A 15,647-nucleotide genomic window follows, 5' to 3' on the forward strand; every position below is an offset into this window, starting at 1 on the left:
GTGTGTGTGTGTGTGTGTGTGTGTGTGTGTGTGTGTGTGTGTGTGTGTGTGTGTGTGTGTGTGTGTGTGCGTGTGTGTGTGTCCCACGGGGATGGATGGTCACAATTTAGCTATGTCACGCCGGACTGTCGCTTCTGCGGACTCTGAATTAGTTATTTCGCCTCTTGCCGTCAGCATAAGTTATCCCCTGCCTGTCCCGTTTAGTCACACACACACACACACACACACACACACACACACACACACACACACACACACACACACACACACACACACACACACACACACACACACACACACACACACACACACACACACACACACACACACACACACAGTTGGTAGAGCATGGCACTTGCAACTCCAAGGGCCATGGGTTCGATTCCCAAAGGGGACCACCAGTATGAACAAATATATTTTTAATTACAAAAAAAAAATGTAAAATTAGCAACAGAAAATAAAGCCTACAGTACAGTGATTGAGAGGCAACGTGTGTGTACTTTAGTCTTGGCTGTTCAGCTGATCTGGCTACGACCTTTGGATGAGAGACAAAAAAGAAGAAGATGTATGTGAACACCATTTGGCAGTTCACATACACTACCCACAATCCTCCTCTGGATATGAAAGGCCATTTCTAAATGTGGATCTCTGTGACGTAGAAGCGTTGAGGGAGACAATGCTATAGGAACACATCAGGCTGACGCAGGGCAACAAAAAAAAAATGCTGTATTGTGAATTAAGCAACACTATTCCCTACAGCTCTCACCCTCTCTGTGCCCACACACACACACACACACTCTCTCTCTCTGTCTCTGTCTCTATGTCTCTCTCATTCTCCAACTCCCACTCCCACAGCCCCTCTTTCCACCTCTCTTTCTCCACCATATGGATCTTTCTTTGCTGTCTCTACTTGGATTGTTCTTCCTGTTCCTGTCCTCTCTCTCTCTTTCCTATATCTCGTCCCATCCATCCATCTCTCTCTTTCTCTCCCCCTCCCCCTCTCTCTGTCTTCTTATATCTCGTCCCATCCATCTCTCTCTTTCTCTCCCCCTCCCCCTCTCTCTCTCTTCTTATATCTCGTCCCATCCATCTCTCTCTTTCTCTCCCCTCCCCCTCTCTCTCTCTCTTCCTATATCTCGTCCCCTCCATCCATCTCTCTCTTTCTCTCCCCCTCCCCCTCTCTCTCTCTCTTCCTATATCTCGTCCCTTCCATCCATCTCTCTCTTTCTCTCCCCCTCCCCCTCTCTCTCTCTCTTCTTATATCTCGTCACTTCCATCCATCTCTCTCTTTCTCTCCCCCTCCCCCTCCCCCTCTCTCTCTCTCTTCTTATATCTCGTCCCTTCCATCCATCTCTCTCTTTCTCTCCCCTCCCCCCCCTCTCTCTCTCTCTTCCTATATCTCGTCCCTTCCATCCATCTCTCTCTTTCTCTCCCCTCCCCCCTCTCTCTCTCTCTTCCTATATCTCGTCCCTTCCATCCATCTCTCTCTTTCTCTCCCCCTCCCCCTCTCTCTCTCTCTTCCTATATCTCGTCCCATCCATCTCTCTCTTTCTCTCCCCCTCCCCCTCTTTCTCTCCCCCTTCCTCTGACCACAGTGCAGCCCGGTTTCCAGTGCAGCCCAGCTGCTGGCCGGCATGCATGCAGCAGATTGATTGGTCAGACCTTTCCTGTTCTGTTTAATCTAGGGGATCGTTTAATCGGGCCTGGCCAACCCCAGAGCCCTGACTGCTTCGTGAGAGTCAGCGACAACACAGGTTTAGGACTATACATCCTTTAAACACTGTTCGTACAGGAATTGGAAAGTCAAATTCAAGGACTTCAGGGTCTTTCTCATCCACATTTTCAAGAACCTTAAGATATGCAATTGTATAATTTATATAATTATAGATATAAGCTCCCCCCCCCTCCTCATAAAGAGCATGCAAAAAGTGTATTAAAAAAGTAGGCAATTTAAGCCTTATCAATGCATAATTGTATTACATTTTATTTAACCTTTATTTAACTAGACAAGTCAGTTATGAAGAAATCCTTATTTACAATGATAACCTACCAAGAGGCAGAAGGCCTCCTGCAGGAATCAAATAAAAATATAGGACAAAACACAGAGAGAACAAAGAGAGACAACACAACACTACGTAAAGAGAGACAACACAACACTACATAAAGAGAGACCACACAACACTACGTAAAGAGAGACAACACAACACTACGTAAAGAGAGCTAAGACAACACAACACTACATAAAGAGAGACTACACAACACTACGTAAAGAGAGACAACACAACACTACATAAAGAGAGACCACACAACACTACGTAAAGAGAGACCACACAACTCTACATAAAGAGAGACCACACAACTCTACGTAAAGAGAGACCACACAACACTACATAAAGAGAGACCACACAACTCTACATAAAGAGAGACCACACAACTCTACATAAAGAGAGACCACACAACACTACATAAAGAGAGACCACACAACACTACGTAAAGAGAGACCACACAACTCTACATAAAGAGAGACCACACAACTCTACGTAAAGAGAGACCACACAACTCTACATAAAGAGTGACCACACAACACTACATAAAGAGAGACCACACAACACTACGTAAAGAGAGACAACACAACACTACGTAAAGAGAGACAACACAACACTACATAAAGAGAGACCACACAACACTACATAAAAGAGAGAGACACACAACTACATAAAGAGAGACCACACAACACTACATAAAGAGAGACCACACAACTCTACAAAAGAGAGACCACACAACTCTACATAAAGAGAGACCACACAACTCTACATAAAGAGAGACAACACAACACTACATAAAGAGAGACTACACAACACTACATAAAGAGAGACCACACAACTCTACATAAAGAGAGACCACACAACTCTACATAAAGAGAGACCACACAACACTACAACACTACATAAAAGAGAGACAACACAACACTACGTAAAGAGAGACAACACAACACTACATAAAGAGAGACCACACAACTCTACATAAAGAGAGATAAAGAGAGACCACACAACACTACATAAAGAGAGACCACACAACACACGTAAAGAGAGACAACACAACACTACGTAAAGAGAGACCACACAACACTACATAAAGAGAGACCACACAACTCTACATAAAGAGAGACCACACAACACTACATAAAGAGAGACAACACACAACTAAAGAGACCACACAAAGAGAGACAACACAACACTACATAAGAGACCACACAACACTAACTACACAACTCTACATAAAGAGAGAGAGACAACACAACACACTACGTAAAGAGAGACCACACAACACTACGTAAAGAGAGAGTAAAGAGAGACCAACACAACACTACATAAAGAGAGACCACACAACTACTACGTAAAGAGAGACCACACAACTCAAAGAGAGACATAAAGAGAGACAACTCTACATAAAGAGAGACAACAACACTACATAAAGAGAGACCACACAACACTACGTAAAGAGAGACAACACAACACTACGTAAAGAGAGACAACACAACACAAACGACCTGACTCCTGTGTGTGACAGAGCTGATTAAGAGAGACAACACAACACTACATAAAGAGAGACCACACAACACTACGTAAAGAGAGACCACACAACTCTACATAAAGAGAGACCACACAACTCTACATAAAGAGAGACCACACAACAACTACATAAAGAGAGACCACACAACTCTACATAAAGAGAGACCACACAACACTACATAAAGAGAGACCTAAAGAGAGACACAACACTACGTAAAGAGAGACAACACAACACTACATAAAGAGAGACCACACAACACTACATAAAGAGAGACCACACAACACTACGACTACACAACTCTACATAAAGAGAGACAACACAACACTACGTAAAGACAGACAACACACAACACTACGTAAAGAGAGACACTCTACATAAAGAGAGACCAACAACACTACATAAAGAGAGACAACACAACACTACGTAAAGAGAGACAACACAACACTACATAAAGAGAGACCACACAACACTACTAAAGAGAGTAAACATAAAGAGAGACAACACAACACTACGTAAAGAGAGACCACACAACACTACATAAGAGAGACCACACAACACTACGTAAAGAGAGACAACACAACACTACGTAAAGAGAGACCACACAACACTACGTAAAGAGAGACAACACAACACTACGTAAAGAGAGACAACACAACACTACATAAAGAGAGACCACACAACACTACGTAAAGAGAGACAACACAACACTACGTAAAGAGAGACCACACAACACTACATAAAGAGAGACCACACAACACTACGTAAAGAGAGACAACACAACACTACGTAAAGAGAGACCACACAACACTACGTAAAGAGAGACAACACAACACTACGTAAAGAGAGACAACACAACACTACATAAAGAGAGACCACACAACACTACGTAAAGAGAGACCACACAACTCTACATAAAGAGAGACCACACAACTCTACATAAAGAGAGACCACACAACACTACATAAAGAGAGACCACACAACACTACGTAAAGAGAGACAACACAACACTACGTAAAGAGAGACTACACAACTCTACATAAAGAGAGACAACACAACACTACATAAAGAGAGACCACACAACACTACGTAAAGAGAGACAACACAACACTACGTAAAGAGAGAGACCTACAGCGACAACAACAGTCAGGGGTGAAACGATATCACTGACGTCATATCACAACAACCCAAACTTTAGTTAGGCTTCCCTGACTCCTGTGTGTGACAGAGCTGATTAATTAACTAGCTTATTCCGACTGTACTGAGACCAACTATATTAATTCACCTCGAAAAGGGGGGGGGGGTGCAGATCCTTGACCTGACATGTAACTCAAACGTCAAGTAACAATTGAACCAGTCTGCTGACATACATGCAGAATTCAATGACAATCCACAAAAAATGGACACTTTTTACACACAAAGAGAGACCACACAACTCTACATAAAGAGAGACCACACAACACTACATAAAGAGAGACCACACAACACTACATAAAGAGAGACCACACAACACCACGTAAAGAGAGACCACACAACTCTACATAAAGAGAGACCACACAACTCTATATAAAGAGAGACCACACAACACTACATAAGAGACCACACAACTCTACATAAAGAGAGACCACACAACACTACATAAAGAGAGACCACACAACTCTACATGAAGAGAGACCACACAACACTACATAAAGAGAGACTACACAACACTACATAAAGAGAGACCACACAACACTACATAAAGAGAGACCACACAACACTACATAAAGAGAGACCACACAACACTACGTTAAGAGAGACCACACAACACTACATAAAGAGAGACCACACAACACTACATAAAGAGAGACCACACAAGACTACGTAAAGAGAGACCACACAACACTACATAAAGAGAGACCACACAACACTACATAAAGAGAGACCACACAACACTACATAAAGAGAGCTAAGACAACACAACACTACGTAAAGAGAGCTAAGACCACACAACACTACGTAAAGAGAGACCACACAACTCTACATAAAGAGAGACCACACAACTCTACATAAAGAGAGACCACACAACAATACGTAAAGAGAGACCACACAACTCTACATAAAGAGAGACCACACAACTCTACATAAAGAGAGACCACACAACACTACGTAAAGAGAGACTACACAACACTACATAAAGAGAGACCACACAACACTACATAAAGAGAGACCACACAACTCTACATAAAGAGAGACCACACAACTCTACGTAAAGAGAGACCACACAACACTACGTAAAGAGAGACCCACTCAACTCTTCACGGGAAATATGTCGAACGTAGAAGGAGAAGTGACACAAAAGTGTGAACAATTATCAAATCAACCTAAAATGTTATTGGTCACATACACATGGTTAGCAAATGTTAACCCCCCCTCTGGGACAGGACAGAATAATCCACTGTAGTAGTGGAGGTACTGTACAGACACATATCTCATGTCAAGACCTGGACCTCTGCGGTGTGTGGTGCCTGTACAGATATATATTTATATTGCAAAGATCTTCGTCCTAATTTTCTTTCAATCCTCATCCTCCCTCGGTCACTAAACACCCTTCCCCTTACTCCCCTTTCACCCCCAACCCGTCCTATAAACCGAACCCCAATCCCCCCTCCCCCAACCCGTCCTATAAACCGAACCCCAACCCCCCTCCCACACACTCTGTCCTATAACCTAAACCCCAATTCCCCCACACATACTTTCCTCTCCAAAATTAAACTTCCCATAATGCTCCTCTCTACTCTCAACCCCAACCCTACCCTCCAAAACTCCATGTCCCATCATGCTCCTCTCCCTCCTCCAGATGCTCAGCCTACGGAGGCAGAGACGGCGGTATGGAACCAGGTCAGTGCTGTCCTGGAGGAGGCCCACGGCATCCTGGCTGAACTACAGTCATACAACGGGGCGGGACAGGAGATACGAGAGGTGAGGGGAGGGGTGTGTGTGTGGGGAGGGGTGTGTGTGTGGGATACGAGGGTGAGGGGAGGTGAGGGGAGGGGTGTGTGAGTGGGGGGGGGCAGGAGATACGAGAGGTGAGGGGAGGGGTGTGTGTGTGGGGAGGGTGTGTGTGTGGGGGGGGGGCAGGAGATACGAGAGGTGAGGGGAGGGGTGTGTGTGAGTGGGGGGGCAGGAGATACGAGAGGTGAGGGGAGGGATGTGTGAGTGGGGGGGGCAGGAGATACGAGAGGTGAGGGGAGGGATGTGTGTGTGTGTGTGTGGGGGAGGGGGTGTGTGTGGGGGGGGGGCAGGAGATACGAGAGGTGAGGGGAGGGGTGTGGGGGGAGGGGGCAGGAGATACGAGAGGTGAGGGGAGGGGGTGTGTGTGTGGGGGGGCAGGAGATACGAGAGGTGAGGGGAGGGATGTGTGTGTAGGGAGGGGGGAGGACAACGACGACTAAACAGAATATGAATATTTGTTAATGCCGTTAAGTGCTGTAACAAATGAAACCAAATTGCAATAGGTAGCCTGCTATTCTGATACACACAAATGACTATTCACAAATAATCATTTACCTGAATATATTCCTTCTCCCGTTTCTCATGTTATTATACTCTTGTTCACCAGCTGTGTGCGTCTCTTAATTAGGAGAGAGCCTACAAGCCACACGGCCACAAACGGCACACTAACGCTTCATCAAACAGTTTGACTGTTCAAACGTTGGTCTTTAACGTGTGGTGGATGGGTGGTGTTGAGTCAAGTTCAAAGGTTTGCTCAGCTGTGTAACACACACACACACACACACACACACACACACACACACACACACACACACACACACACACACACACACACACACACACACAACTGTGATCTCTCTCACATCACAGACGTCAAAGCAGCCTAGGTGGTCAGCCAGGCATCAAAACACAGAACACACAACAATCACGACCGTGCTATTATCAACACCAGACAGGGAATCAGGGGCTTCAATTCCCACTCCTGTATCAACGACTACTGAGAAGAGAATAGCATGGCGGTTCAGCTTTGATCGCTCTATAGCGTAATAGTACTGAGTATATAGTATAGTATAGTACTAGCTTTCTGCTGTAGTTTACGTTCCATTCAAAGATATATTTGGACCGCATAGACCTTGAAGTAATCAATAATCTATCACATATGGCTCTCACTAATCCAGTCCTGTCAGATCAGTGATTACTTAAGGAAGGAAGGAATTCATTTTAATGTTAGAAATACTGGTTTACATTCCAGATGAACATTCTATATTTCCCGAAATTGTGGATTGTGTTTTCTAAGTTTCCAGAGACCAGAGCTCTACTTCCTCTCCTCCTCTGTTGTTATCTTCCTCACCCTCTTCTTCTTCTCTCCCTCTTCCTCTGTTATCTTCCTCACCTTCTTCCTCTCCTTCTTCTCTTCCTCTGTTGTTATCTTCCTCACCTTCTTCTTCTTCTCTCCCTCTTCCTCTGTCGTCATCTTCCTCACCTTCTTCGTATTCTCTCCCTCTTCCTCTGCCGTCATCTTCCTCACCTTCTTCTTATTCTCTCCATCTTCCTCTGTCGTCATCTTCCTCACCTTCTTCTTCTCTCCCTCTTCCTCTGTTGTTATCTTCCACACCTTCTTCTTATTCTCTCCCTCTTCCTCTGTTATCTTCCTCACCTTCTTCTTATTCTCTCCATCTTCCTCTGTCGTCATCTTCCTCACCTTCTTCTTCTCTCCCTCTTCCTCTGTTGTTATCTTCCTCACCTTCTTCTTCTTCTCTCCCTCTTCCTCTGTTATCTTCCTCACCTTCTTCTTCTTCTCTCCCTCTTCCTCTGTTATCTTCCTCACCTTCTTCTTCTTCTCTCCCTCTTCCTCTGTTATCTTCCTCACCTTCTTCTTCTTCTCTCCCTCTTCCTCTGTTATCTTCCTCACCTTCTTCTTCTTCTCTCCCTCTTCCTCTGTTATCTTCCTCACCTTCTTCTTCTTCTCTCCCTCTTCCTCTGTTATCTTCCTCACCTTCTTATTCTTCTCTCCCTCTTCCTCTGTTGTTATCTTCCTCACCTTCTTCTTCTTCTCTCCCTCTTCCTCTGTTGTTATCTTCCTCTCCTTCTTCTCTTCCTCTGTCGTCATCTTCCTCACCTTCTTCTTCTCTCCCTCTTCCTCTGTTATCTTCCTCACCTTCTTCTTCTTCTCTCCCTCTTCCTCTGTTATCTTCCTCACCTTCTTCTTCTTCTCTCCAGGCCATCCAGAACCCAGGTGATCTGCAGTTACAGGAGAAGGCCTGGAACGCAGTCTGCCCCCTGGTGGCCAAGCTCAAACGCTTCTACGAGTTCTCCCTCCGACTGGGTGGGTGACACACACACACAAGCATGCACGCAAACACACACACACACACATACATACATACATACATGCACACACACACAGCTCTTTCCTCCTCTGCAGTAGCCTGACCTAGCAGGCAGGCAGCAGTTGCTAAGGCAACAACAGAACGCGGTCATCGAGCAGAGACAGAGAGACAGAGAGAGAGAGAGAGAGAGAGAGAGAGAGAGAGAGATGGTTACTCCTCACACTAAACACAGACTCTACACACTTCTCACACTAAACACACTTCTCACACTAAACACAGACCCTACACACTAAACACACTTCTCACACTAACCACAGACCCTACACACTAAACACACTTCTCACACTAACCACAGACCCTACACACGTATCACACTAAACACACTCCTCACACTAAACACAGACCCTACACACTAAACACACTTCTCACACTAACCACAGACCCTACACACTAAACACACTTCTCACACTAACCACAGACCCTACACACTAAACACACTTCTCACACTAACCACAGACCCTACACACTAAACACACTTCTCACACTAAACAGACCCACACACGTATCACACTAAACACACTCCTCACACTAAACACAGACCCTACACTAAACACACTTCCTCACACTAAACAGACCCTACACACTAAACACACTTCTCACACTAACCACAGACCCTACACACTAAACACACTTTTCACACTAAAACAGACCCTACACACACACTAAACACACTTCTCACACACAGACCCTACACAACACACTAAACACACTTCTCACACTAAACACAGACCCTCACACTAAACACACTTCTCACACTAACCACAGAACACACTAAACACACTTTCACACTAAACACACCCTCACACTAAACACAGACCCTAACCACACCCTCACACTAAACACACTAAACACAGACCCTAACACAAAGACCCTCACACTAACACAGACCCTACACACTAAACACACTTCTCACACTAACCACAGACCCTACACACTAAACACACTTCTCACTAACAGAAACACTAAACACACTTCTCACACTAAACAGACACTCCTCACACTAACCACAGACCCTACACACTAAACACACTTCTCACACTAAACAGACCCTACACACACACACTAAACACACTCCTCACACTAACCACAGACCCTACACACTAAACACACTTCTCACACTAACCACAGACACACTAAACACACTTCTCACACTAACCACAGACCCTACACACTTCTAAACACACTCACACTAACACAGACTACACTCACACTAAACACACTTCTCACACTAAACAGACCCTACACACTAAACACACTCCTCACACTAAACTACACTAAACACCTCACACTAAACACACTTCTCACACTAAACACAGACCCTCACACACACTAAACACACTCCTCACACTAAACACACCTCCTCACACTAAACACAACCCACACACTCCTCACACTAAACACACTCCTCTCACCTCACTAAACACACTCCTCACACTAAACACACTCCTCACACTAAACACACTTCTCACACTAAACACACCTCACACTAAACACACTTCTCACACTAAACACAAACACACTCCTCACACTAAACACCTCACACTAAACACACTCCTCACACTAAACACACTTCTCACACTAAACACACTTCTCACACTAAACACAGACACTAAACACACTCCTCACACTAAACACAGACACTACACACTCCTCACACTAAACACACTCCTCACACTAAACACACTCCTCACACTAAACACACTTCTCACACTAAACACACTCCTCACACTAAACACACTTCTCACACTAAACACACTCCTCACACTAAACACACTTCTCACACTAAACACACTCCTCACACTAAACACACCTCACACTAAACACACTTCTCACACTAAACACAGACCCTAAACACACTCCTCACACTAAACACACTCCTCACACTAAACACACTCCTCACACTAAACACAGACCCTACACACTCCTCACACTAAAACTAAACACACTCCTCACACTAAACACACTCCTCACACTAAACACACTAAACACACTTCTCACACTAAACACACTCCTCACACTAAACACAGACCCTAAACACACTCCTCACACTAAACACAGACCCTACACACTCCTCACACTAAACACACTAAACCCTCCTCACACTAAACACACTCCTCACACTAAAACACTAAACACACTCTCACACTAAAACACTAAACACACTTCTCACACTAAACACACTCCTCACACTAAACACACTCCTCACACTAAACAACTAAACACTCCTCACACTAAACACACTCCTCACACTAAACACACTCCTCACACTAAACACACTCCTCACACTAAACACACTAAAACCACAAACACCTCCTCACACTAAACACTAAACACACTAAACACACTCCTCACACTAAACACACTAAACACACTCACACTAAACACACTAAACACACTAAACACTAAACACTAAACACACCCTAAACACACTTAAACTCACACTAAACACACTTCTCACACTAAAACACTCACACTAAACCTCACACTAAACACACCCTCACACACTAAACACACTCCTCACACTAAACACACTCCTCACACTAAACACACTTCTCACACTAAACACACTCCTCACACTAAACACACTCCTCACACTAAAAACACACTTCTCACACTAAACACACTTCTCACACTAAACACAGACCCTAAACACACCTCTCACACTAAACACAGACCCTCACACTAAACACACTTCTCACACTAAACAAGACACAGACTCCTCACACTAAACACACTCCTCACACTAAACACAGACCCTACACACTCCTCACACTAAACACACTCCTCACACTAAACACAGACCCTACACACTTCTCACACTAAACACAGACCCTACACACTCCTCACACTAAACACACTTCTCACACTAAACACAGACCCTACACACTCCTCACACTAAACACACTTCTCACACTAAACACAGACCCTACACACTTCTCACACTAAACACAGTACCTTTAAACACTTCCTCGTCCAGGTGAAGGGGAGCTGGATCAGGAAGTAGCGAATTAGACTCTTCACAATGTTTGACTACAAGAAGAATCGCAGACCTTCACCAGTCCCCTCCACATCCCCATCTTCCTCTCCTGTAACACAGACCTTCACCAGTCCCCATCTTCCTCTCCTGTAACACAGACCTTCACCAGTCCCCATCTTCCTCTCCTGTAACACAGACCTTCACCAGTCCCCTCCACATCCCCATCTTCCTCTCCTGTAACACAGACCTTCACCAGTCCCCTCCACATCCCCATCTTCCTCTCCTGTAACACAGACCTTCACCAGTCCCCTCCACATCCCCATCTTCCTCTCCTGTAACAGAGACCTTCACCAGTCCACTCCACATCCATCTTCCTCTCCTGTAACACAGACCTTCACCAGTCCCCTCCACATCCCCATCTTCCTCACCTGCAGTTTACTGAAGCACACGCGAAGACGGCAGTACTCTACTGATGATAGAAATACAATACGTAGAATTCCCATACAGTGGCTCTGTGATGAGGAAGGATGTACCATTTGCTACCTGTTTAGAAAACTGAGAAAAGTCACAACAGTCTGAGAGGTGACGCAAGCAGTACACCCCTAACCCACAGGACATTACCAGGAACATTCTCTCTACTCACTCTATATCTACTTATTATATATCTATCTAGTATACTGGATATCTATGTAGCTCTCCAGTGGGCCAACAGCAGGAGGGAGATTAGAGTTTATATTAATTATATATCTATGCTCCAGTAGCTCTGAGCTAGCAGCAGGAGGAGGGAGATTAGAGTTTCTATTAATTATATAGCTATGCTCCAGTAGCTATGGGCCAACAGCAGGAGGAGAGAGAGTGGAGTTTCTATTAATTATATATCTATGCTCCAGTAGCTCTGAGCTAGCAGCAGGAGGAGGGAGAGTGGAGTTTCTATTTAATTATATATCTATGCTCCAGTAGCTCTGAGCTAGCAGCAGGAGGAGGGAGAGTGGAGTTTCTATTAATTATATATCTATGCTCCAGTAGCTCTGGGCCAGCAGCAGGAGGAGAGAGAGTGGAGTTTCTATTAATTATATATCTATGCTCCAGTAGCTCTGAGCTAGCAGCAGGAGGAGGGAGAGTGGAGTTTCTATCCAGGCCGTCTCAGATAAAACACATCAGTACTGTATTTATAGAAGAGCTGTTGAATAGTTAATGATGCAGAGGGAAGGGATTGGTCCCGGCGGGACAGGCTGGGCCATTACTTTGACAGAGCTACATGCATCTATACCGTGGTCTGGGTTCAATAGCATGCGAATGGACACCATAGTAAGGGATATGATTAGGACAAGGACACAGGAATGCAGACAATACTATTTATGAATCGCATGTGTGTAATGTGGCTTTAAGACCGTTCTGAGGAGCCACTAGCTCTTATGAAAACTTACATGATCAGCTGACTGAATACTAATGGTAATGATACTAACGTTATGTACATGTGTCTTTGTAGAAAATGCCCTGCGTAGCCTGTTGGAGGCTCTGACGAGCCCTCCCTACGCTCCCATGCAGCACCTAGAGAGAGAACAGGCCCTGGCCAAACAGTTCGCTGAGATACTCCACTTCACCCTCAGCTTCGACGAACTAAAAGTGAGGAGGAGGAGGAGCGAGGGATTTGGGAGGAGGAGAGAAAGAGGGAGGGAGGGAGGGGGGGAGGGAAAAGTGGTCCTTACCTTCATAACACTTCATATCCCTTTCCTATACATACTTCTACTTCCTGTTGTGAATGACCAGTCTCTCTCTCCTTCCTGTTGTGAATGACCAGTCTCTCTCTCCTTCCTGTTGTGAATGACCAGTCTCTCTCCTTCCTGTTGTGAATGACCAGTCTCTCTCTCCTTCCTGTTGTGAATGACCAGTCTTTCTCTCCTTCCTGTTGTGAATGACCAGTCTTTCTCTCCTTCCTGTTGTGAATGACCAGTATTTCTCCTTCCTGTTGTGAATGACCAGTCTTTCTCTACTTCCTGTTGTGAATGACCAGTCTTTCTCTCCTTCCTGTTGTGAATGACCAGTCTTTCTCTCCTTCCTGTTGTGAATGACCAGTCTTTCTCTACTTCCTGTTGTGAATGACCAGTCTTTATCTCCTTCCTGTTGTGAATGACCAGTCTTTCTCTCATTTCTGTTGTGAATGGCCAGTCTCTCTCCTTCCTGTTGTGAATGACCAGCCTTTTTCTACTTCCTGTTGTGAATGACCAGTCTTTCTCTCCTTCCTGTTGTGAATGACCAGTCTTTCTCTCCTTCCTGTTGTGAATGACCAGTCTTTCTCTCCTTCCTGTTGTCCTTCAGTGGGACACTAGGTCATCTTAAGAGTATAAAGTACTGTTTTTTAACTGTACTTATTCTAGCCACTGTCCATCTTTGTCTCGCTCTCTCTCCCCCTCCTCTTTCCCCTCACCTCCCTATCCCTCTCCCCCTCCCTAACCCTCTCTCTCCCCCGCCTCCCTTTTCCCCTCCATCTCCCTTCCTCTCTCCCTCTCCCACCCTCTCTCTCATCCTCTCTCTCTGTCTCCCCCTCCCTCTCACTCCCTCCCTCACTCTCTCCTTTCCCCCTCCCCCTATAGATGACAAACCCAGCCATTCAGAATGACTTCAGCTACTACAGGAGGACAATCAGTAGAAACAGGCTGAACAACCAGCAGGTAAGACCATCAGTAGAAACAGGGTGAACAACCAGCAGGTAAGGGCATGTTGGCATGTGCTACATTGGTGCCTTTAACCTGGATCACTTGGCTAATCTGTCAGGCAGTTGCTAGGGTAACAGTGTTCATTACAAACTGTTACCATAGTCACATGTGAAAAAGATAAAAGCTACTCATCAACACAGTGTTTACTCCTCACCACAGTGTTTACTCACCAACACAGTGTTTACTCATCACCACAGTGTTTACTTATCACCACAGTGTTTACTTATCACCACAGTGTTTACTCATCAACACAGTGTTTACTCCTCACCACAGTGTTTACTCACCACCACATAGTAGAGTGTTTACTCATCAACACAGTGTTTACTCATCACCACAGTGTTTACTCATCACCACATAGTACAGCGTTTACTCCTCACCACAGTGTTTACTCATCACCACAGTGTTTACTCATCACCACAGTGTTTACTCCTCACCACAGTGTTTACTCATCAACACAGTGTTTACTCATCACCACATAGTACAGTGTTTACTCACCACCACAGTGTTTACTCATCACCACAGTGTTTACTCATCACCACAGTGTTTACTCATCAACACAGTGTTTACTCATCACCACAGTGTTTACTCATCACCACAGTGTTTACTCACCAACACAGTGTTTACTCATCAACACAGTGTTTACTCATCACCACAGTGTTTACTCATCACCACAGTGTTTACTCACCAACACAGTGTTTACTCATCAACACAGTGTTTACTCATCACCACATAGTACAGTGTTTACTCATCACCACATTGTTTACTCATCACCACAGTGTTTACTCCTCACCACTGTGTTTACTCACCACCACAGTGTTTGCTCACCACCACAGTGTTTACTCATCACCACAGTGTTTACTCACCAACACAGTGTTCACTCACCAACACAGTGTTTACTCATCAACACAGTGTTTACTCATCAACACAGTGTTTACTCATCACCACAGTGTTTACTCATCACCACAGTGTTTACTCACCACCACAGTGTTTACTCATCAC

At 44.8% G+C, this 15,647-nt stretch overlaps 1 protein-coding gene across 1 annotated transcript in view; it reads left to right on the forward strand.

Annotated features, from left to right (window-relative positions):
- The window catches only part of LOC135571554 (CYFIP-related Rac1 interactor A-like), a 113,781-nt gene extending 98,775 nt beyond the window's left edge, over positions 1 to 15,006 (forward strand). Inside the window, exons 5-9 of the mRNA XM_065018153.1 lie at positions 6,410 to 6,531; positions 8,785 to 8,890; positions 13,421 to 13,557; positions 14,526 to 14,603; positions 14,986 to 15,006. Of these exons, the coding sequence (XP_064874225.1) occupies positions 6,410 to 6,531; positions 8,785 to 8,890; positions 13,421 to 13,557; positions 14,526 to 14,603; positions 14,986 to 15,006 (464 nt within the window). The remainder of the gene's footprint in view (positions 1 to 6,409; positions 6,532 to 8,784; positions 8,891 to 13,420; positions 13,558 to 14,525; positions 14,604 to 14,985) is intronic.
- The last annotated feature ends 641 nt before the right edge of the window (positions 15,007 to 15,647 follow it).

This window comes from Oncorhynchus nerka, linkage group LG4 (genome assembly GCF_034236695.1).
Source record: "Oncorhynchus nerka isolate Pitt River linkage group LG4, Oner_Uvic_2.0, whole genome shotgun sequence".
Classification (NCBI taxonomy): Eukaryota; Metazoa; Chordata; class Actinopteri; order Salmoniformes; family Salmonidae; genus Oncorhynchus; species Oncorhynchus nerka.